Source organism: Rhinatrema bivittatum, chromosome 9 (genome assembly GCF_901001135.1).
Source record: "Rhinatrema bivittatum chromosome 9, aRhiBiv1.1, whole genome shotgun sequence".
NCBI classification, from domain to species: domain Eukaryota; kingdom Metazoa; phylum Chordata; class Amphibia; order Gymnophiona; family Rhinatrematidae; genus Rhinatrema; species Rhinatrema bivittatum.
Window position 1 is genome coordinate 234648338 of NC_042623.1, and position 22759 is coordinate 234671096.

The window sequence follows — 22759 nt, forward strand, 5'->3', positions numbered from 1 at the left end:
TAGCTGCTTCCTGTTGATCATTTCCAACATTTTGAATCTAACTCCAGGACCCTGCCTCTAATTTCAGGGACCTGTGCCAGCAGGACTGGTGTTGGGGGAGGGGGGAGCATGTAAGGCAGTTGCCAGGGTTCCCTTGGTGAAGTTGAGTCACATTTCAGAGGCACAGTGAGATACAATCAGAGCTTGTAATTTTGCTGTCTTTAAACAGCTCCGATGTTCTATGAGGCGTGTTCTGATGGTACGTTTTGTACGTTCCACATAGTATAGGTTGCTTGGGCAAATAATTAAGTAAACCACATTACTGGAGGAGCAATCCAAATAATGATAAGCTTGGTATGTTTTTCCTTTAAGATCAGACCAACAAGGGCCTGTGATGGCTTGCTTACAAAGATCACATTTCAGACATGGCCAATGGCCTTACTTGCAAGTTATCTTCTGGCATCAGAATAGGTTTTAGAAAAGAATGGACCACAAAATCTCTGATGTTCCTGCCTCGGCTGTATGAAATCACCAGTCTTTCCTTGAAGACCTGATGGATTTTTAAAACTGGCCAGTGTTATAGAATTACTGCCGCAATTGCTGGCGCTTTTACAGAATATGTCAATATACATACTTATGGGATCGATGTCTGTGGCTCTTTCTCAAGTAATAACCATTGTCGTTCAGCGTTGTAAAGCCCTCTTGTAGGCTTTCTTGATGGTTGACATTGGGTAACCTCATTCCAAAAGTCTGCGGAACAGTACATCAGATTGAGTAATGAATTCTGTTTTATCGCTGCATAATCGACATAAGCGTAAAAATTGACCAACTGGTAAATTCTTGCGTAGGTGGAGAGGATGAAAACTAGTGAAATGTAGTAGAGTGTTTCTCTCTGTGGGTTTTCTATAGATGCTCATGGACATTGAAATTGACGGCTTCTAAAAAATAAGATGTGGATTTGAAATAACATGAAGTTTTTCAACATCCCCATTTGATATATTGTGCACAAAAAATTGGATATACAAAGGGTTGTTTATTCACATGAATGGGACACTGGCTCACCCCATAAAAAAAAAAAAAATGACCGATGATTAAATATAAGGCTGAGTTTTAAAGTTGAATCTCTATACTATATGATGAAGCCTATTATGAAGATCATAAATATTCACCATATGTTGTTTGACAATTGATAATGTGAATACTGGACTTTTTAGTATTTTTAAGGTAGTAGTACTAGTCATACATTTACCAGCTGTCCAATATTGCAATTTTTGAGGTTAATGTGGTTGGAAGCGTCATCTTTTATTATGGCCACATGTCCTGATCTTTTTTTCTATCTCCTCTTTTAATTGGTTCATGCTATATTTAGATCTTCCTCCTGCAAGGTATCCTGATAAGGATCAACACAGCCATGCCCTCTGTTACTCAAGAGTCCCAGCAATGGTCTTTGTAGCTGAGGAGGCACTTTCAAAACCTTTAAGCATTAATGATTTTGTATTGTCCTACCTGCTGACTGAAGCAGTTAAAACAAAGTTTTCACTAGCAGCAGGAGCTAAAAAAACAACTTATCTTGGGTCCAGTGTTCACCTTTTTGAAGGTTGACCTCAGTTGTCACGGTGACTTTTTAAGCATTGGGAAACATGAAGTCGTCCCCACTGTATTCTGTATTCCCAAAGCTTTACAGTTCCACAAAAAGCACCCCTTGCGTGAGAAGAAGCATATCTCCTACACATACACATTGCTGAATTCTCAACAATCCTTTATGTGTGGGTCCATAGACTCCTTCACTCCCTGCCTCAGAGAGCTTGCAGTCTGAGTAGGTATCTGAGGCAGTGGGAGAGAAAGTGACTTGCCAAGGTCACAGTGAGTATCACAGTGTCAAAGTCTAGATTTGAACCCCAGTCTCTTGGTTCCCCTGTCCATTATTCTGACCATAAGACTTATAACCTCCTTTCTTAAAATTGCAGCAAAGATTTGGAGCTGGAAGCTTGGACTTTAAGATGTTTGACTCAACAGCTTATGGCGGGAGCAACCTTCTGTTCAAGGACTCCACCACAGAGCTAATCCTGATTGCAGACCCAACCTACGAGGCTTGGCTGGGTCACGAGTACCTGCGTGCAGTGAGGGGCCTGAGCTGCGACCCTGGCAGTAAGTGGCTCCTTGCGTATTCATGCTAGGGACACTTTGAGACTATGTGCAATTAAAAAAAGAAAGCTCAGGTGGAGTATGGGTGAATTTCTAGAAATATGTAACTTGGTGCAATAAAACCGCCTTTGGAGCTCTTCCTTGCCCTGGTGCTTATCAGTAATCAGTCAGAAGGTGCAGTTTACCTGTCAGCGGTCATTAGTATGCTCTGAAATCTAAGGAGTACAGAGAGTGTCAGCAAACCAAGAAATAAAATTAGCTTAAAGAAATGATTACACTTGAGATTTTTAAAGTTTATTGCCTCAGGAAGAGACTTGAGGAAACTGTAAGCCGGCCTTTTCTTTTTTTAAATAAAGAACATCAGATAAAGAAAAGAACACATTTTCAGTCATAAAATACTTCTTAGCAGCATTGCAGTGGAATACATTACAAAAATATCTTTTGCGTCATTGATGTACTTGAGGTATTGTTTGGGGCTTCCTGGAATAACTTCCATGAAGTTCTGACTTTTTTCTGATTTTGGAAATGTAATTTTGGATTTTAAGTAGGAACTCTTTAAATATGCAGGTTTGAGCCTTCCAGCCCCAAGAGCCATGAGATGTGTCAAACGTAGTGAAAGATTCTTGGCCAATTGACTTACGCAGCTATTAATGTGTTGGCTATGATCAGGCTCCATAGACCAGCTTTTCTGATAGGTTCAGGGGGCAGTTTCTTAAAAATCCATTCTAAAGACCCCCAGGGACCAGACTGCTCCTTAGCACCCCAGGTTTGCAGAGACAAGTCTAGTAGCCTGCCCACTAATAGAGTTTTACATTTGGAATGGCCATAACCACTTTGTTTTTGGCCCACAATGGCCACCTGATCATTTTTTTTATTTCATGTAAATCAAGAAAGTGCACAGAATAAGGAATGTGTGAGCATGAGTATAAAATGCGCTTAAAAACATTCATTTTGAATAGGTTTATTCTCCCTACCCGGATCAGTAAAACTCGCGCCTTTAAATATTTCTTAGCTGTGTAATGATAGCGTCCCTTCTCAGATGCTTTGCTGGTTTGCTTTTCATTGATGTCTGCTGTTCGAAACCAGGCTTTTTGCCTTAATCTGACTTTATAGCTCAGCAAACTTAAATATATTGAAATAAATGAATTAGATGTTCATGGCAGAGTGATAGCTCTATTTAAAACAGGGTAAAAATGTTTGGTTGGAATATGTCAATGTGGCTTTCAGTTTTGTCAGATGGGAAGTTCTGTTCTGGTTGGTGATACTTGGGTCCTCTTTCTCGAGTTTTATAACGGTCCTCGGAGGCCCACACTGAAGCCAAAGCCTTAGATGGTAACATGTTATTGAAGGCTCAGAGCACTAAAAATGTGCACATACCACCCCCATGGCCCAAGGGTGTAGAGGGGACCACAAGCCCATGCGCACAGGAAGAACCCACACTGGGGCTTTTGTGGTCTGTGCGCCCTGGATCTGTGGGTTTGATATGGACCAATAATTTTACTTCTCACGAGCGGGCAATCGCTGTTGCAGTATAGACAGAGCTCCCATGTGCAAGCCACTGAATCACAGGCCTCAGCGGCTGAGTGCTGCCTTTTTCTCTGTGGTTAGATCTTCTTAACCCTCGCTGTTCGGTGACCTAATCTTCTGTTCTTCGTATGCAGGAGTGCCACAAAACCTGCGCTGGTGCACTCTGTCCACACCAGAAATCTGGAAGTGTAGTGACATGGCCGCAGCCTTTTTAAACCAGACGTTGACTCCATCCATCCAGTGTGTATCTGCGGACAGCACTGAAGCGTGCATGCAGATGATCCAGGTACTGTCGGCTGTGATGACGTTTTTCTAAATAAATAGTCCATTTCAAAATTGCTTCTTAGTTTTAGCCAGATTTTCTAGGGAAGACGACATGAGAGAGAGTGGCTGACTGACGCATCAAAGACACCAATACCCATACCTGTTTCTAGGATATAAAATGACTCCAAAGGCAGTCCTGGGGCGTGACGCTTAAAGAAATGACCCATCTGAAATTTTCCTTCCTTAAATGCAGCTAAAGGTCCAGGTTGCCCGTAGCTCTGTGATGCGGAGGTGGGTTGGGCGGGGGCGGTGACATGTAATTCCGGGCTGAGGAGGCGGAGCTGAGCGGGATGAGAGTGAAGAGGGGTATGCGGCAGTGGTGATTGGGGGGGGGGGGGAGGGAAGTGGGGGTAATGATAATAATGCTTGTTGCACCATCCACTTTTTTCCCCCCACCAGCCACCATGTGGGAAACGTGCCACACCCCTCCCCCTTTCCCCACCTTGCCTCCTCTTGGAGGGAGAGTGACGCAACTGCGGTGCCGCTCTGTGCCTGGATGCATGAGCAAGAGGAGGAAGCCAGCAACTGGATAGGGGTTGGGGGAAGTGGAGGAGGCCAGGAATGAAGGGGGCAGCAGCTGCTCATGTGGGTGAGGACCAGGGAAAAAAAAAAAGGGAAATAAGAGAGACTGAGAAAGAAAGAGGGGACGACATAATGAGGGGGTGAGAGTGAGGGAGGGAAGGGAAAAAGGGACACTGGAGGACTAGGGGAGGGAGAATGAAATGGAGAATATGGAAGGAGAGAAGCAGGTAGTAGTGAGGGAGAGCTGAGTAAGAGAAGAGAAGAAAGGACATGACGAAATGAGAAAGTAATGAAAAATAAAAGACACAAAACTGAAATACAAACGGAAAAAAATACATTTAAAGGTGAATTTTAAAAGCCCTACACACACCAAAGCCGAGAGATACACAAGTGTCTTGGGCCAGCGCACGCTGTGCAGATTTTAAGATGCACCCGAGTACACGCACAAATCACAAAGTTTTTTTTAAAAGGGGTGGGGCGGGGCGTGGTCTGGGCAGAGTGTGGGCAGGACATGGGTGTTCCGGGAAGGTCACTTGAAATGTGCGCGTATTTACGCCCATAACTGCACACCGGGGTCCCCTACAACATAACTTTACTTCTGCTATGGATGGTGGGTATGTTTTAAAATAAAAAATCAGGGACCACATGACCCGATGAGCCAGTGAGCAATGCAGATCACTTGCTCCTGGTGCTCCCTTCCAGAAAAGCCTTTCATACCCTCCGTTGTGATCCGAGGATGACACCAAATCAGACCCGTGGCTTCCCAGACCTCCATAGAGGGATATCTGCTCCGTGGCGCAGGCGATATGGCAGCAAAACTGCCGAGACAAAAAAAGGCACCCAGCAAGTCAGGGGAAAGCAAAATGGCCGATGGACCTCCCAGTCCCCGATCCTGCACGGTAAGCAACCACCACAGGGGCTTGGTGGAGGAAGGCAGCAGTGGTAGTTCAGGCCCTGGATGGAAAATTCCTTGAACTTTCAAATCCAATCGCTTCGGGTAATGAAACACTACAAACCATAAAGCAGCAAGTGAAGATATACAAAAGAGAGTATCTGACATGGAGGATGGTGCACAGGCTATGCAATGTAAACAAACAGCAATGGAACAGCAAGTGCAAGCCCTGGAACAAAAAGTAGATGACCTAGAAAATAGGTCTCGGTACAATAATTTATGCTTTTTGGGCTTTGCAGAACCATGGTCCCATAACAGCAATAATGTCAAGTCTGCTTTCAGCATTAGGGCTTACAAATCGGGGTCTTTATTGCCTAAACTAGGAGTGCTCAAACCGGCCCTCTAGGACCCCCAGCCAGTCAGGTTTTCAGGATATCCCTAATGAATATGTATAAGAAATATTTGCAAATACAGGAGGTAGTGCATGCAAATAAAACTCATGCAAATTCATTAGGGATATCCTGAAAACTGAACTGGCTGGGGGGGGGGGCCTGTAGGACCAGTTTGAGCACCCCTGGCCTAGACTAGGTGCATCCTTGTGATCTTGGGCAAGTCACTTTACCCTCTATTGCCTCAGGTACAAACTTAGGCCTAGATTTATCAAAATGTGGTAAGTATCGCATGTGATAGCAAAAGGGGCTTGGTTTATTGCAATTTGTGCTAATTACCTATGTGAAGAGCTAAGTATGATAACATTATCAGACTTTGTGATAGGTGCCAGACCAATTGTATTTCCTGCATACAACCATGAGAGAGAGAGAGAGAGAGACTAGACATAAAACTTTCCATCCTCAAACACCTCAAACCCTTACTCAACCACTCCGACTTCAGAACCATTCTCCAAACCCTCATATTTTCTGGCATCGACTACTGCAACTCCCTTTTATTAGGGCTACCAAAATCAGCCATACACCCGCTACAAATTCTACAAAACTCCACTGCACGAATTCTCACCGGCCTCAAAAGAACAGATCATATCACACCTGTACTGAAGGACCTACATTGGCTCCCCATTGAAAAAAGGATAGAGTACAAAACCCTGACGATCATCCACAACACTATCCACCACAACAACTCTGACTGCCCCGAATCCCTAATCCAAACTCACCAATCCCAACGATGCACTAGATCAACCAACAAATCTCAACTCGAAATCCCACCAATCAGCGCAGCCAAATTAACCACCACCAGAAATAGAGCATTCTCTATAGCCGGACCCCACTTCTGGAATTCCCTCCCATCCAACATCCGGACACAAAACACACATCTTTGTTCAAAAAATTACTCAAACATGGCTCTTCAAACGAGCATACAAAGATGGGATTGGAAAAACCACAACACCTCCCTCCCTCCCCCACCGCCCTCTCCTTCTCTCCCTCACCTCCATGTATACCCTTCATTCTCCTCCTTCTGTTCCCTTCCAGTCCACCCCTACACCCCTACTGACCCTCCGACATCACCTTACTCTCCAACTCAACCCTTTGTCTATACTCGTCTAACTACTCCCGCAGACGCTACCTGTAGATACACCTGTTCAATATTATATGTTAATGTTAACATCTGATTGTCTTAGTTAAAGTTATACGTTAAAGTTATCTTTTGATTGTTTCTTGTATCTCGTTGTTTAAAATGTAAACCAGAGTGAAGGCCTTCCCCAATACTTCGGTATATAAAAAACCTATAAATAAATAAATAAATAAATAATGTCATCTCCCTAGATAGGTATTTGTATCCCTATGGTAGGCCCACCTAGTAACGTGAGGTGAGGTTTAGGTATTAGTAGAGGGGGTTAGGGGCCACTTTGACATTCAAAGTGAGATGTACGAACAGAACAGTGCACTCTTGTAATGATTTGATGTCCTTCGGAGTGAGGAACCTCACTCCAAGATGAGATTTGGGCAATGTTCTCTCAACCTAGCTTGATGGACTCTCTACCTGGGTAACATCCCTGCACTAAGACGGCCAAATTTATGGGGGTTGGTATATTATTTTTGCAACATTTAGTGTTTGAAACTCAGAAGTGCATTAAGGATCCACTCGGCAGGTTCATTTTATTGCAAATCTAGGTTGATGGGAAGGACTATACATTGGTAAATGTGTATGCACCAAACCAGGAACAGGGCCGGTATTTCATGCAGTTACGCCACATCCTAATGAATCATTCTCAAGTTAATTTAGTTATTGGCGGGGATTTTAATTTAGTCAAAATTCCTACATTAGATTCCTCATGGGATTGTGTAGCTACACTCCCTTCCCATAGACATAAATTAAAGGATCTAATGGAACACTGGCAATTAATAGATGTGTGGAGGACACATTTCCCGAAGTCCAGGTCGTACACCTTCGATTCTGTTCCCCACCAAACTCATGCGAGGATAGACTCCTTCTTGGTTGATAAAGCAATGTTTAACTTTGTTTCCAAACCTGATATTTCACCAGTAGCATGGACAGACCATGCAGCAGTAACACTAGATATCACCTTTGCCCATTATGATAAAGGGATTTGATTTTGGAGATTAAATGATTTGCTATTAATGGATGAACAGTTCAATAAATCCCTTATTAATCATATTAAGGAATACATAGACTGCAATGATAGCGAAGAAGTGTCGCTGCCAACTGTATGGGACTCCCTAAAGGCATACCTGAGGGCGTTATTGATCTCCAGGGCTACCTATGTCAAGAAGAGGGATTCCATGGAAGCACACACACTCCGCCAGGAGATCACTAGACTTGCCCGAGAGCATCAAACACGGGGGGTCAAAGCATATTTAGAATAAAGTGACTAAAGTAAGAGAAGGCCTAAAGAGGTTATCTATTAAATTTAATGAAACAAGATCACTTCGAAGGGGGCAACAAAGCAGGCCGTAATCTAGCCCGCAAATTGAAGAAGGTAACCTTTCAAAATTCTATTGCTAAAATTAAAGATGAAGGGGACATTATTCTGACAAATAACACAGATATACGATGTAGATTCCTATCATTCTACAGTAAACTACATGCTCCTGAGACTTCTATTCAGTCTGAAACAATAGACATGTATCTAGAACCACTACTTCTTCCTTCATTGTCTGAGGAGGCGCAACAGGCTCTGGATGAGGAGATCACTACTATAGAAATCCTAACAGCGATCAAAGCGCTAAAACTAGGCAAATCTCCTGGTCCACTTGGCCTTAGGCAAAGTTCTATAAACGTTTTACACCATTTATAGTCATATATTTACAGAAAGTGTTTAATTATTTAAGGAAAGGGGGAGAGTTAACCCACAATTCTAATATAGCGGGTATATAACTGTACTTTTAAACCAGGCAGAGATCCCGCAGTTTGCGGATTATATTGTCCAATCTCGCTCTTAAACTTGAATCTTAAACTATTGGCGAAGATATTGGCAGGCCGACTGAATAGATATATAACCACCATAGTTCATCCAACATAGAAACATAGAAACATAGAAATGACGGCAGAAGAAGACCAAACACCCCATCCAGTCTGCCCAGCAAGCTATGCACTTTTTTTTTTTTTTTATTTCTCTCATACTTATGTTACTCTTGGCTCTTAGTAACCTTATGGTTCTATTTCCCTTCCACCCGCACCATTAATGTAGAGAGCAGTGTTGGAACTGCATCCAAGTGAATATCTACCATAATTAGGGATAGTAACCGCCGCAATAAGCAAGCTACACCCATGCCTTTGTTTACCCAGACTATGTAACTCAGTCCTTGTTGGTTATTGTCTGTATATAGATCCACCTTTCTAGGTTCCCCCTACGTTATCTCCTGCTAACCTTCCCGGCATGAAGCCAGCTTGATCTGGCTTCATGCCGGGAAGGTTAGCAGGAGATAACATTCGTAAATTAATTCATCTGATGTAGCGGGCTAAGGGGCAGTGGGCGGATGCCGAAAAGGCTTTCAACATGGTTCATTGGCCCTTCCTCTTCAGGGCATTACGGAAGATGGGGTTTGGTCCGGCTTTCTGTAAGTGGATAACTGCTCTATATACCAACCCCAAAGCATATCTGAAAATCAATGGGGGATATTCGGACTACTTCATGGTGGGCAGGGGTACTAGACAGGGGTGCCCTTTATCACCACTACTTTTTGCCATATTTCTTTAACCCTTAGCTACTATTATTCGAGGGGATGCAGGGGTATCAGGGTTTACTTTCTCCCAACATACCTTTAAATTATCCCTGTTCGCAGGCGATATCATGTTCACTTTAACTGAACCACATCAATCTTTAAATGTTATAGAAAAGAATATAAGGGAGTTCAGTGCGGTTTCAAGGTTTAAGGTGAATTGGAAGAAATCAGAGATCCTAAATCTTACGTGTAGCCCTGAGACAGTACTTACACTGAAAAAACAACACCCTTTTCGATGGGTTTCCCATAAAGTCAAATATTTGGGTGTTTACCTCTCCAATAATCCTAAGGAATTATTTAACTTGAACTACACCCCCCTCCTGAAGAAAGCATTCGCCGATTTGGATCAGTGGTACAGATTTCATATATCATGGCTAGACCGAATAGCGACTATTAAAATGAATTTCCTATCAAGGTTACTATATCTTTTTCAATCCCTGCCTATACCTAGCTCCAATGACATGCTTAAATACTGGCAAAGAAGAATTTTCAGCTTCATCTGGAAACGGAGGCCTCCTAGGGTCAATAGATTGGTTCTCTATCAAGGCAAGGCAGATAGGGGGCTGGGCGTTCCCAATCTTTCCTGGTATTATGTGGCGGCACAGCTAAAACCATTAGTGACATGGCACCAAGTAACGGACGTTAAACATTGGGTGATTATAGAACAATCTCTGATGCCTACGATGCCTCTGGCAGCCATACTGTGGCAAACCAGAAAAACCTGGAGCCCATGCCCAAATATGCTCCCTACCACAAGACACACACTAAATATGTGGGAAAAAATGGAAAACAAAATTAGTGGGGAATAAATCCTTCTATTTCCTAACCTATTTGTTCCATAATATAACCTTCCCACCATGCCAACCGCTTCCAGCCTTTTTAGGTTGGAAAAACAGGGATATTTGTCGAGCTGAGTATTTATGGGGGGGGGGTGTGAGAAGACATCGTATCTTTTTGATACTCTACGTCAGAAATACAAGTTAGTGCACTCGGACTACTTAGCATATCTCCAAATCCGACATTTCTGGAAGGGCAACCAGATAACACTTGCTCTGTCTCAGAGGGAGGTCTCTGTTCGAAGGTTACTGCTCAGCACCATTATCCATCAAAGGCCTCATATCCAAGATATACAAATTACTAAATGTAAAACTTACCAATAAGCTGGCATACCTACGGGCCTGGGACAGTGACTTACCTAGAGTTTATACACAAAATGATTAGGATAGGATATTTGAACAAATCACCTAAGATTTCCATATCATCTCTCCTGGTTGAAAATAGCTATAAACAATTGAATAGATGGAATGCTTAATGAAAATTCTACCCAATTTTGATGGAAAATGTTGGAGAGGCTGCGATGCCCTGGGCACATGTGTTTATATGTGGTGGTCAGGGGATTGTATAAGTACCTTGTGGAAACAGATTGAAGATAAGATTTCATATATTTTAAATGTAAAAATACAACTAATGATGGAATTATTCTTATTGAATGTATCTGACACATCCATTTGTTCTTCAAACATGTGCTGCCACGTGGCTAGAAATTACACAAATGTGGAAAGCACCATACTGCCCTTCAATCCATCTAATACTGAGGAGGTTAGACTGTGTCTGTACTATGAACAAGTTGACAGGTGAAAAGCAACATGCCATGAACAGATTTCACATGACTTGGGATGCCTACCTTCGATGGCAAGCCACAGGACTACCGGAGGTTAATATCATAAACTGATTGTGCTAGAAAGACTATACACTTAAAACTGTCGTACAACATTTCTGATTCAATGCATTCGTGTATCATATCTAAGGTCATGTGCAGTTGGGAATGAGGGGAGGGAGACAGGGGAATCAAAACTCGTGGTGAATAATGAGACTGAGACCATACAGTTGTTGTGCAATATTTATTTCGTGTTGTTCATCAATAAAATTGTTCATTCAAAAAAACCCAAAAAAAACCTTGAGGAAGAGCTAGAAGGCTGGGCAGAGATGGCTGAAATGGAATAACAGTGGACCAAACTAAGAGAAGCTATAATAAAGGTGGCTATATAAGAAAAGGAAATTACAGTAAGAAGAAAAGGAAACCGGTACAGTTCTCCAAAGAGGTGGCTGGAAAAATAAAGGCAAAAAGTTCAGCCTTCAAAATTATATAGGATTTCAAAAAGAAGAACACAGGGCGAATATGAAAGATATTAAGGAAAGAAATCAGGACAGCAAAGCACAAGTGGAAGAAAGGATTATTAAAGAAGAAAAAAGAGGTGATAAAACATTCTTCAGATATGTTGGAGGAAGGCCAGAGACAGCACTATAAGACTGAAGGGAAACAAGAGTCACTGTGTGGAGAACGCTGAGGGAAAAAAGCAGAAATATTAAACAAATACTTTTGTTTGGTGTTCACTAAAGAAGACCTGCTGGCTGACAAGAGAACAGATGGCGGTGGGGAAGATTCCACACCGCTTACAGAGGAGAGTGTTTGGATGGTGCTAGCAAAACTGAGAATGGGCAAGGCCATAGGGTGAGATGAGACACTAAGAAAGCTCAGCGAGTTGCTAGTGGGTCTGCTAGAGATGAGAGTGGTGCCGCAGGACTTGAGAAGAGCGGTGGTAGTCCTGCTTCACAAGGGGTGGTAGCAGAGAGGAGGCTGCAAGCTACAGGTTAGTTAGCCTCACCTCCATGGTGGGAAAATTAATGGACACCCTGCTGAAGGAAAGGATCATGACCCATCTACAGTCCAAAGGATTGCAGGATCCAAGGCAACATGATTTTACCAGAGGAAGGTTGTGTCAGACAAAGCTGATTTTTTTTCCCCCCTTTTTTTTGATTGGGTGATTAGAGAATTAGATTGAGGGTAAGCACTTGATTTGATTTACTGGATTTCAGCAAAGCTTTTGACACAGTCCTGCACTGGAGGTTCATGAAAAGAATGAGCAATCTAGAAGTGAGCCCCAAGGTTGTGAAATGGATTAGAAATCGGTTCACTGACAGATAAAAGCACATAATAGTAAATGGAGCTCACTCAGAGAAGTGATAAATGGAGTGCCTCGAGGACTGGTTCTGGGACCAGTCTTCTTCAATCTCTTTGTATCTGATATTGCGGAGCCGTTAGCAGGAAAGGTTTGTCTTTTTGTGGATGGCACTAAGATCTGCAACAGCGTGGGCACTCCTGAAGGAATAGAGAGAATGGGAAGAGATCTAAAAAAGCTTGAGGAGTGGTCAAAGGTGTGGCTACTAAGATTCAATGTCAAGAAGTGCAGGGTCATGCATTTCGGGTATGGTAATCCAAAGGAACCATACGTTTTTTGGGGGGCAAGCTAGCAGGAGAGAGACTTCAGGGTGATAGTGTGCAATGATCTGAAAGTAGCAAAGTGATGTGACAAGGCAGTGAATCAGGCTAGAGAGATGCTGGGTTGCACAGAGAGAGGCATAACCAGCAGGGAAAAGGAAGTTATAATGCCCCTGTACGGGTCATTAGTGAGGCCTGGAATACTGTGCTCAACTCTAGAGACTGTAACTCAAAAAGGATAGAGGTAGGACGGACGTGGTCCAGAGAAAGGCAACCACAATGGTGTGGGGTTTGTACTGAAAGACATACGGGGCCTGAGGAACTAAAGAGGGGAATGGGAGGCGCGGGCTCTATCCAATACAGACTTTTAAACTGAAAGGTATTAATGAATGCCACAACTTAAACCTCTTCTGATGGAAAAGAAGCTCTAAAACTAGGGGTCATGATATTGAAACTCCAGGAAGGTAGAATCAGGAGCAACATCAGGAAACATTTCTTCCTGGAATGCCTTCCTGGAAGAGGTGGTGAAGACAAGAACGGTACCGAATTCAAAAGGAAATGAAATAAACACAGTAACTAATGGATGGGAATGGAGACGTGAGATAACTATTGGAGTAATATTTCTGCATGGGGGTAGCCCACACGGAGCAGCGGTTATAACCCTAAACACCTTACCGGGCAGACTGGATGAGCCACGTTGGTCTTTAACTACCGTTATTTACTCTGTTACTTTAGTACCTGTTGTTTGTGCAGAGCATGCACTGTTTTTGCACCTCTGACCTAAACATGACCATGCAAAAGCTTTTTTTCAGTCTGGCAAAAGCGCATGTGAACTATGGGAACCTACAAACAGTTTTAGCTTGGCAGTGGAGAGCAGTTTTCTGACAGCAGTTTAGCCGGCTAAAAACCTTTGAAAGTTGTCCTTACTGTGATTGTTTTCACTGCAACACCACTGAGGATCAAAAAGTTTCTCTTTTTCATTTCTACAAAACCACCTCCCCCCTGATTCTTTGTCCTTGCAGAATAAGGAGGTCGATGCAGTAACGCTGGATGGAGGTGATGTATACAAGGCTGGGAAGGTGTATGGCTTAGTGCCAGCCGCTGGAGAAAGGTACGCAGGTAGGTATGCGCATCGATCTTCCTTTTTCTTAAGCGGTTAGAACTTTTAAGTTATCTGGTCAACCCCTGCCCCAAGATTTGAATTTCCTGCCCTCTTGCTAGGAAAGTCGTTACTTGGCTAGAATTTAGCCTGATAAAAAGAGGCAGAGTGGGAGCAGGGCTAAAATGTTTCCAGCTAGTTAGTGCCAATATTCCACATTAGCCAGATAAACGTATCTGGGTAAGTCTAACCGGGTACTTGAGCCAGCTACATGCAGTGATGCATTTATTCAACTGAGTGCCACTGAGTAAGTTGTTTTATTGGAATACAAGCAAATTAACTCTAAATGATCTTGACATGAGCTTTTGAGAGCATATTAGGGTTCCCTAAGAGTTCTCTTGAATTTTGCCTCCATGGTATCATCCGCTTTTCCTCTAGCATCATGGAGGCATGGCTGCTCTTTCTTGGCTATTCTCCATTGAGAGAAAGTGAGATCTGCAGCCTCAGCATATCTGCATCTCCAGTGCTTGCTTGACTTGACTGCCCCCTGCAGGTGGCTACAGAAATACGCTGCACCTTCCCTCGTCTGAAGGGCTGAGTGAGCAGAATCATGCAGCCATCCCCAATGTGAGCCACAGAGACTTTTGTGAGCTGTACAACTGTTAATCATTGCAGCAAAGGTGGCGTATTCCCTACTCGTTAATCTTAGAAACCTAGAATAAGTCAAACAATTTTCATTATAAGTCTGTGCAAGAAAAGAACATAAGAACATAAGAAATTGCCATGCTGGGTCAGACCAAGGGTCCATCAAGCTCAGCATCCTGTTTCCAACAGAGGCCAAACCAGGCCACAAGAACCTGGAAAGCACCCAAGCATCAAGAAGATCCCATGTTACTGATGCCAGTAATAGCAGAGGCCATTCCCTAAGTCAACTTGTTTAATAGCAGTTAATGGACTTCTCCTCCAAGAACTTATCCAAACCTTTTTTAAACTCAGCTACACTAACTGCACTAACCACATCCTCTCGCAACAAATTCCAGAACTTAATTGTGCGTTGAGTGAAAAAGAATTTTCTCCGATTAGTCTTAAATGTGCTACTTGCTAACTTCATTGAGTGCCCCCTAGTCCTTCTATTATCCGAAAGTGTAAATAACCAATTCACATCTACTCGTTGAAGACCTCTCATGATTTTAAAGACCTTAAAAAGATTATCCATATTTCTCCCCTGTAGCCTATGATGGCATCAGTGCTACTCGACCACATTGTTGATTCTTTTAACAAGTGTTATTTTTTTTATTTAAATCAATTAGATGAGCCAAATGCTAATTATTATGCTGTAGCAGTGGTGAAAAAAATCAGTTCTGAAGCCTTTACCATCAATGACTTGAAAGGGAAGAAATCCTGTCACACAGGCTACGAGCGGACAGCTGGATGGAACATCCCAGTCAGTGTCCTCATCAACAAGGGCTTCATTACCCCCAGGGGCTGCGATACAGCTACAGGTGAGGTGGGCAAGGAGGGCTTTCTGTGACCCTAGCAGGACATGGGTGCAAGGTGCTGATGCCTTGTGTGTGCTTTGGAAATCAGTAATATAATTCTTATACTTTATTATTATTACTAGGAGTAAAAGCCCATCCAAGGACAGGGAAAGGCTGTGAAGTGTAAGAAGTGCATAACTGAGATATGCAGTAGTACAGAGTGCGCACTGAACGCGGGAGTACCGTGTGGCAGCAGAAAGTGGATTGACAAATCAGAGAGAGAGAGAGGGGCGGAGCTTAGTTTCCATATGTGGTAGTAGAGAGTGGATTGGACAATACAGAGAGAGGGAGGGGCAGAGCTGGAGAGTATAGGCAGAGAGAGGGGTGGGGCTCAATTTGCATACCCACGATGCAGGTACGGGGCAACTTTATTCTAATTAGATATTGCAAAGAAAAATATAGTCAGGCTTGTCAAACATTGGTCTGGTGCCAACTGAGAGAGGAGGTGAAATTTTCAAAAGCTAATAGAAGGTTAGATGCCTGTTTAGCTATGTAAAAATGTGATTTGAGATGCAATGTTCTCTAGCATTATCTCATAGTGGGTACAAAGCACATGGGGGCAAAATTAGCCACTTACTCCTGTCGGCCTGCAATGTCAAAGGCAATCTCTGCAGGGAGGTCCCCTCTGAAAATGAGCTTGCAGACCCACGGGCAGTCTGAAGATTGCCCTTTTAAGAATCATATTTAGTCAAGAAAACTGGAGGATTTTGCAAACAGGAGAGCAATGCACATAAATTAAGTTCAGCAGCAACTTTTCTAATGTGAAATCCTCAATTGCTTGCCCTGCCAGCTGTAAGTTATATTCTATACAGAAAGTTTGCCTAGAACTGTGGCTGAAAACTTAAGGTAATCATTGTCAGACATCCATCTGGGTGAGTGTTCCACGCTGTGCCAGTTCTCTTTCCTTGGCACACTTATATGTGCTGCTTTGGTTTGGAAAATTCAGTTGTAGCTATATTTGATTATTTATATGTGCCATCAGCCATTGTACCCACCTTGACAGTATGCAAATAAATAGATCCACAAGATTCTTTTTTTTTCTCTTTATTGGTTTTTATTACACCGGAACATATTGATGTCTAACAATGACAAATATAACCGTAACAACAATGAGAACTGAGAGAACTCTCCCAGACCCTCCCACTCCTCCCCCCCTGCAAGAGCCAGAGTCTATCTTTCACCCTCTCAGGGTGTAGAGACACACGTTGCTGAGTTCTTGTATGTATATTTGGTAACGGTTGCAATGAAGACTTGTTTGGAGCATGGTAGGGATGTCCAAAATTTGTTCCATATGGCATAAGTGTCATGTCTGGCAGCCAGCGGCCCTAGCTGACATGTATTCATGCTGTAGAAGTTGAGTCAACCAGGCATGCCAGTGATCCCCTGTCGGTCGGTCACCTGTAATCCATAGATGCATTATCATTTGTAAGGCAACCAGCAGAACTTTCTTCAAAACATTTTGCTCATGAATCGATAGTTCATCCAACAGGACATGGATTAGTCGAAATAAACATAATTTTGGATCTCTAGGGATCGGCGTCCACAGTACGTGCCCCAGACTGCTCAATATCTCCTCCCATAATAGAACCAACTGGTTACATTCCCATAAACTGTGAAAGTAAGAACCTCTTTCCTTCTGGCATTTCAAACACAGATCGGAATCGCATAATCCAGCTGCAAACAGTCTAGTTCTAGGCATATACATACAGTGAAGGATCTTAAATCCTGTCTCTCGAATTGCTACATTTTCAGATACCCTATAACATTCCCCCAGAATTGTGACAATATCATCCAATGATAGATATAAATTGGCCTATATTACCCACTGATTTTGAATGACCCGCAAGGCGGACTTATCTGGGAGGCTCCGTAGGGCCTTTGAGAACATAGAACAGGAATTGCCCCTTCTGGGACTTGGATTAAAAATCTCCCTAAGCCCCTCCCATCATATTTCCAGTGGTTGCGTTCCAAATAAGGCCTGGATATAATGTCTCGCTTGTAAAAAAGCAAAGAAGTCTTTCGGGGGGAGATTATATAATACTTGGAGATCAGCAAAGCATCGGAACACTCCCTTACTAGGATCATAAAACTGACAGACTCTTTCCAATCCTTTGCTACTCCATTGTTGAAACACCTGATTGTCAAGACCCGCCGGAAATTGTGAGTTCCCCCTCAAGGCCAGCAGCGGCGTAACTTGGCTACGTAGGCGTAGTTTAGAAACGCATAAAAAACGCCATGCCCTTCTCCCCAATGTGAGTATCAAAAATCTGTGGAAGAATCAGGACCAAGGAACCTGGTAGTAGCATTATATTTTCTGGAGCACTCGGTTTCAGCCTTCAAGGATAAACTCGCGAGGTGTGAATTTTCCTGTCCTGTCCAGCCAATCTTGAATATGCCTTAAAAGGCAAGCTAAATTATAGTCTCGCCAATTTGGACAACCCAATCCCCCTTGGCTCTTATGCAGTTGTAGAGTCTACAATGTCAATCTGGCGGCACGTCCCCTCCATAAATATGTGCGGACTAGACTATTAATTTTAGTAATCTCCCTTTTGAATAGCCAAAACGACACTTGCTGCAAAATGTAAAGCCACCGAGGAAGCTCCATCATTTTCAGCAAGAATATCTTTCCCGTCAATGACAGTGGCAGAGCGCCCCTGGTTTTCAACTTTTTTTTTCCATATTCTTGAACAAAGGGCCTATATTTGCCGCATGTAACTTGGCAGTATCCCGGGTAAGCTGTATTCCTAAATAACGCATTTCCTGGGCTACCCACCATAGAGGAAAAACCCCCTCCCACCTCTCACGGACCGAATCTCCCAAATTCATAGATTCAGACTTATCGACATTTATTTTTAAACCTGCAAAAGCATCAAAAAGCATTTGGTGTTGCAGGATCTTCTCTAATAACCTTTGGGGTGTGGTTACAAAAACTAGGACATCATCAGCGAAAGCTGAGATCTTAAATTCCTGAGTCCCCATTGTGAATCCCTGGATTAGAGGGTCCGCCTCGATTTTCCGAAGAAGTGGATCTATAGATAGAATATAAAGGAGTGGGGATAAGGGGCAACCCTGCCTGGTCCCCCTAAAGAGCTGGAAATCTGCAGATATGTGCCCATTAGCCAGTATTGCTGTCTGTAGGGCCCAATACAGCAGAGAGATGGCGCATATAATATCCCCAGAAAAACCATAACGGTGCAGGGCAGAAAACATATAATCCCATAGGGATGTGCAGAGGGACGCCATACGTTGCATTCGGGATACGTATTCGTCGGGGGGCAAATACGTTGCATACGTCCTTATGGCGCCCCGATACGGTTTTACGTCTAATCCTATTCGGTACCCGGCTAAAATTAAATTTACTACAACCCCCCACCCTCCTGAACCCCCCAAGACTTACCAAAACTCCCTGGTGGTCCAGCGGGGGGTCCGGGACCCATCCCCTGCACTCTCACACCCTCGAACCAGTTTCAAAATGGCACCGATAGCCTTTGACCTACCATGTCACAGGGGCTACCGGTGCTATTGGTCAGCCGCTGTCACATGGCCATCGGCGCCATCTTGTGCTCCTACCATGTGACAGGGGCTGACCAATGGTACCGGTAGCCCCTGTGACATAGTAAGGGCAAGGCTATCGGCGCCATTTTGATTCCTGGCACCCGACGGCACGAGTGCAGGAGATCGCTTCCGGATACCTTTGCCCTCACTATGTCACAGAGGCCGACCGTCGGCCGCTGTGACATAGTGAGGGCGAAGGTAGCGCCGGCGCCATTTTGAATACTGGCAATACATACCAAGTGCAGGAGGTCGCTCCCGGACCCCTGCTGGACTTTTGGCAAGGCTTGTGGGGGTCAGGAGGCTCCCCCAAGCTGGCCAAAAGTCCCTGGGAGTCCAGCGGGGGTCCGGGAGCGATCGCCTGCATTCGTGCCGGTGGGTGCCAGGAATCAAAATGGCGCCGATAGCCTTGCCCTTACTATGTCACAGGGGCTACCGGCGCCATTTTGAAATGTAGCGAGGGTGTGAGCGTGCAGGGGATGGATCCCAGACCACCCCGCTGGACCACCAGGGAGTTTTGGTAAGTCTTGGGGGGATCAGGAGGGTGGGAGGGTTGTTTAAATTGGCGGCCGAATAATTCGGGGAAAATGCGTTGTATTCGTGGGGAATCGCGATACGTTTCGCTTCCCCACGAATACAACGAATATTGGCACATCCGTTGCGGATTGCCAATACGTAGGGACTGAATGCACACCCCTATAATCCCATGACACCCTGTCAAAGGCTTTTTCTGAGTCAAAGCCTACTATCAACGCTGGTGTGCCCCGTGACTGACATTCCTCCATGGCTGTCAATAGTTTGGTCAAATTGGTACTGATTCCTGGTTATGATGGTTGGGAACACTGTACTAAGTCTGTCTGCCAGAATCTTGGCATACAATTTAGCTTCAAAATTTAATAGGGAGATTGGTCTGTAAGATGCCGGAGGGGACAAGACCTTACCGGGTTTTTCAAGGACCATAATGTAAGCCCTAGTGACCCCCTCTGGAAAGTGACCATGACGGTGGGCTTCCTGATAAAAATTTAAAAGATCTCCAGTAGCCTGATTTATCAAACACTTGAAATATTCAGTGCTAAGACCATCGGGTCCAGGCGCCTAATTCGATTTACTTCCCCTAATCGCCCTTAATAGTTCGTCTAGCCGTATGGGCTGATTCAAAAGTTCTAACTGTGCTTTTGTAACCTGTGGGATCAGCAAATCTTGAAAAAACTCTGCCTCTTTTTGGGGTCCCCCTTTCCAGTCCTCAGTGTATAAACGCTCATAAAAGGAGTGAAATTCTGCGCAAATTTCCCCTCCCAGTCGCAGTATTTTACCAGACTTATCCTTCAGTTTATCTATGACCATTTTCCCCCTGGCTAGGCGCACCATGTTCGCAAGTAATCGGCCTGATTTATTTCCAAACCGAAATAGTTTATGTGCCCCCATGCAAAGCATTTGTGTGCCCGCTCATGGAGTAGTGAATTCAAGGCCTGAAGGGTGTATTTATAGTCTGTTTGTGTCACGCTAGTGTTACTCTGAGCCATCCTAGCTTTAGCCAATTCAAGTTTCTTTTCTAGCTCCAGTATATTTTTGGACATTGCTTTAGATCTCGCAATCATATATGATGTAATCTCCCCTCTCATGACCGCCTTACTGGCCTCCCAGTACAACCACGGGTCAGATTTATGTTCAAAATTGCATGTTTCGTAGGCTTTCCATTTTTCCTGTAGAAAGTCTGTGAATTTCTGATCTCCCATCATGTGACTGGGGAAGCGCCATAATCGCACTGATTGATGCCCGGACCCCCCACCGATATCTGTCCAGATCAGGGCATGATCCGAAATTTCTATCGGCCCAATTTTTACCTGCCCCACTTTCGTAAGTAGGGACTCCGAAACTAGTAAATAGTCGATGCGTGACATAGTGGAGTGGGCCCGGGAGACATGTGTGTAATCTCTTTCGGTCGGGTTTAAGGTACACCAAATGCCTAGTAACTGCAGCTCAGCGCAGAGATATGCCACGCCTTTACCGGTTAAATGAGGCAAGATGATAGGGGGGGGATCTGTCAAGATGGGGCTCATGAACACAGTTAAAGTCCCCCATCATAGTTAGCGGACCCCTTTGCACTTGGAGAATTTGTTGGACCAGACCTTGAAAAAAGGCATGAGTATATGAATTAGGGGCATAGAGATTACATACCATGATTTCCTTCCCTTGCAATGAGCCCACTACGATAATGTTTCTACCCTGGGCATCTGAAAGTTGTTGATGAATTTCAAACTTAAGGCTTTTATGAATTAAAAGTGCTACCCCCGCCTTATGGCCATTGGCTGGTGTGAAATAGCATTGGCCTACCCACTGTCTTTTTAATTTCTTACTTTCCTCCACTGACAGATGAGTCTCCTGAAGTCCCGCAATTCCAACCTTTCGTATCTGTAGGGCACTAAGCACTTTCTGTCATTTGATTGGAGTTCCTATTCCTCCCACGTTCCAAGATATAAATCTCACATTATCTATCCCGTTACCATCTGAGTGGTGTACCAATGTAAGTCCCCATACCACACCTGGCTCGATGACCTCCCAGCCTGGATCATCAGCCGTCCGTCACCCTGTGTCTCTACCCTGATCCCCTTTGCATCCGTCCAATCTAGTAGTTTCAAGCCCTGCAGTATCCCTCCCTCCCTTCCTCTCCCCAAAAACATAGTAAATACCACACCAAATCTCTCCCTATTGTGGGATAATCGCAAATACCCAAGGAAATGGGAGAGAAGTCAGTAATTGGTGCGCTCGGGTGCCAGCCCTCCCTTTTTGGATAGTGCACCCTCTGTCCAAAATCAGAACCTAAAAAGAAATATGTCCCGAAGCAGCAAGCCCCAGCATTAACCTGTGATCGCTCCCTCTGTGGATGCTTCAGTACATTCAAACCAGTCCCCTCCACATAGCAATGTCAGCAAAGTTCTCGCAGGCATCCTCTGAGCCCATGTCACACAGGCCCCTGCGAAAGAGAAACTTCAAAGCCATCCATCAGTATTCCAATATCAGGTAGAGCCAGCTGAATTGTCAAGCCATCTGGCCGCCTTTTCTGGCGTGTCAAAAGAATACACCTTGCCTTCTGTCCAGATTTTTAAGGTCGCAGGGTATTGCAGCGCGGACCTTATGTTCTTGTAATACAAATCATTACAGGTCGGGGAGAAAAGCATCTGTTTGGCTGCTACTGCAGCTGAAGAGTCTTGAAAAATCACAATTTTATGATCGTGATAGCGCAGCTCCCTGCTTTTCCTGTAAGCGGAGAGCACTTCCGACCTTTGTGCCCAGTTCAAAAACCGAGTGATCACCATCCTCGAGCGGCGGTCCGATTCCCTCCTGGGGCCCAATCTATGTGCACGCTCAATGGCGAGCTTACCTTCCAAGGCCTCCAGTTTCAGCGCTCCAGGGAGCCACTGCTCCACTAAAGTTTGCAGCTCACCCTCCTGCACTGCTTCTGGGACCCCAGGAACTTTAAATTGTTTCTTCTTGCCCTGTTTTCCAGGTCTTCGAATTTGTCTTCAGCCACTCTCACCTCCTTTTCCAAGGTGGAGACCCTGGTCACGAGGGCTTGCTGATCTTCTTCCACCACAGCGATTCTGCCCTCTGCGATCTCTATTCGCCTGCCTATATCTCCCAGCGTTTCTTTTACCACAGTGAAATTCTCAGTGATGCTGTCAAATTTATGCTCCAACGCCA

General features: G+C 44.2%; 1 protein-coding gene across 2 annotated transcripts in view; it reads left to right on the forward strand.

Annotated features, from left to right (window-relative positions):
* MELTF (melanotransferrin) overlaps positions 1 to 22759 on the forward strand; it is a 148271-nt gene that overhangs the window by 105447 nt on the left and 20065 nt on the right. For both annotated transcript variants that reach the window (XM_029616069.1, XM_029616070.1), the window contains exons 8-11: positions 1947 to 2127; positions 3786 to 3937; positions 13891 to 13987; positions 15278 to 15469. In XM_029616069.1, the coding sequence (XP_029471929.1) occupies positions 1947 to 2127; positions 3786 to 3937; positions 13891 to 13987; positions 15278 to 15469 (622 nt within the window). The remainder of the gene's footprint in view (positions 1 to 1946; positions 2128 to 3785; positions 3938 to 13890; positions 13988 to 15277; positions 15470 to 22759) is intronic.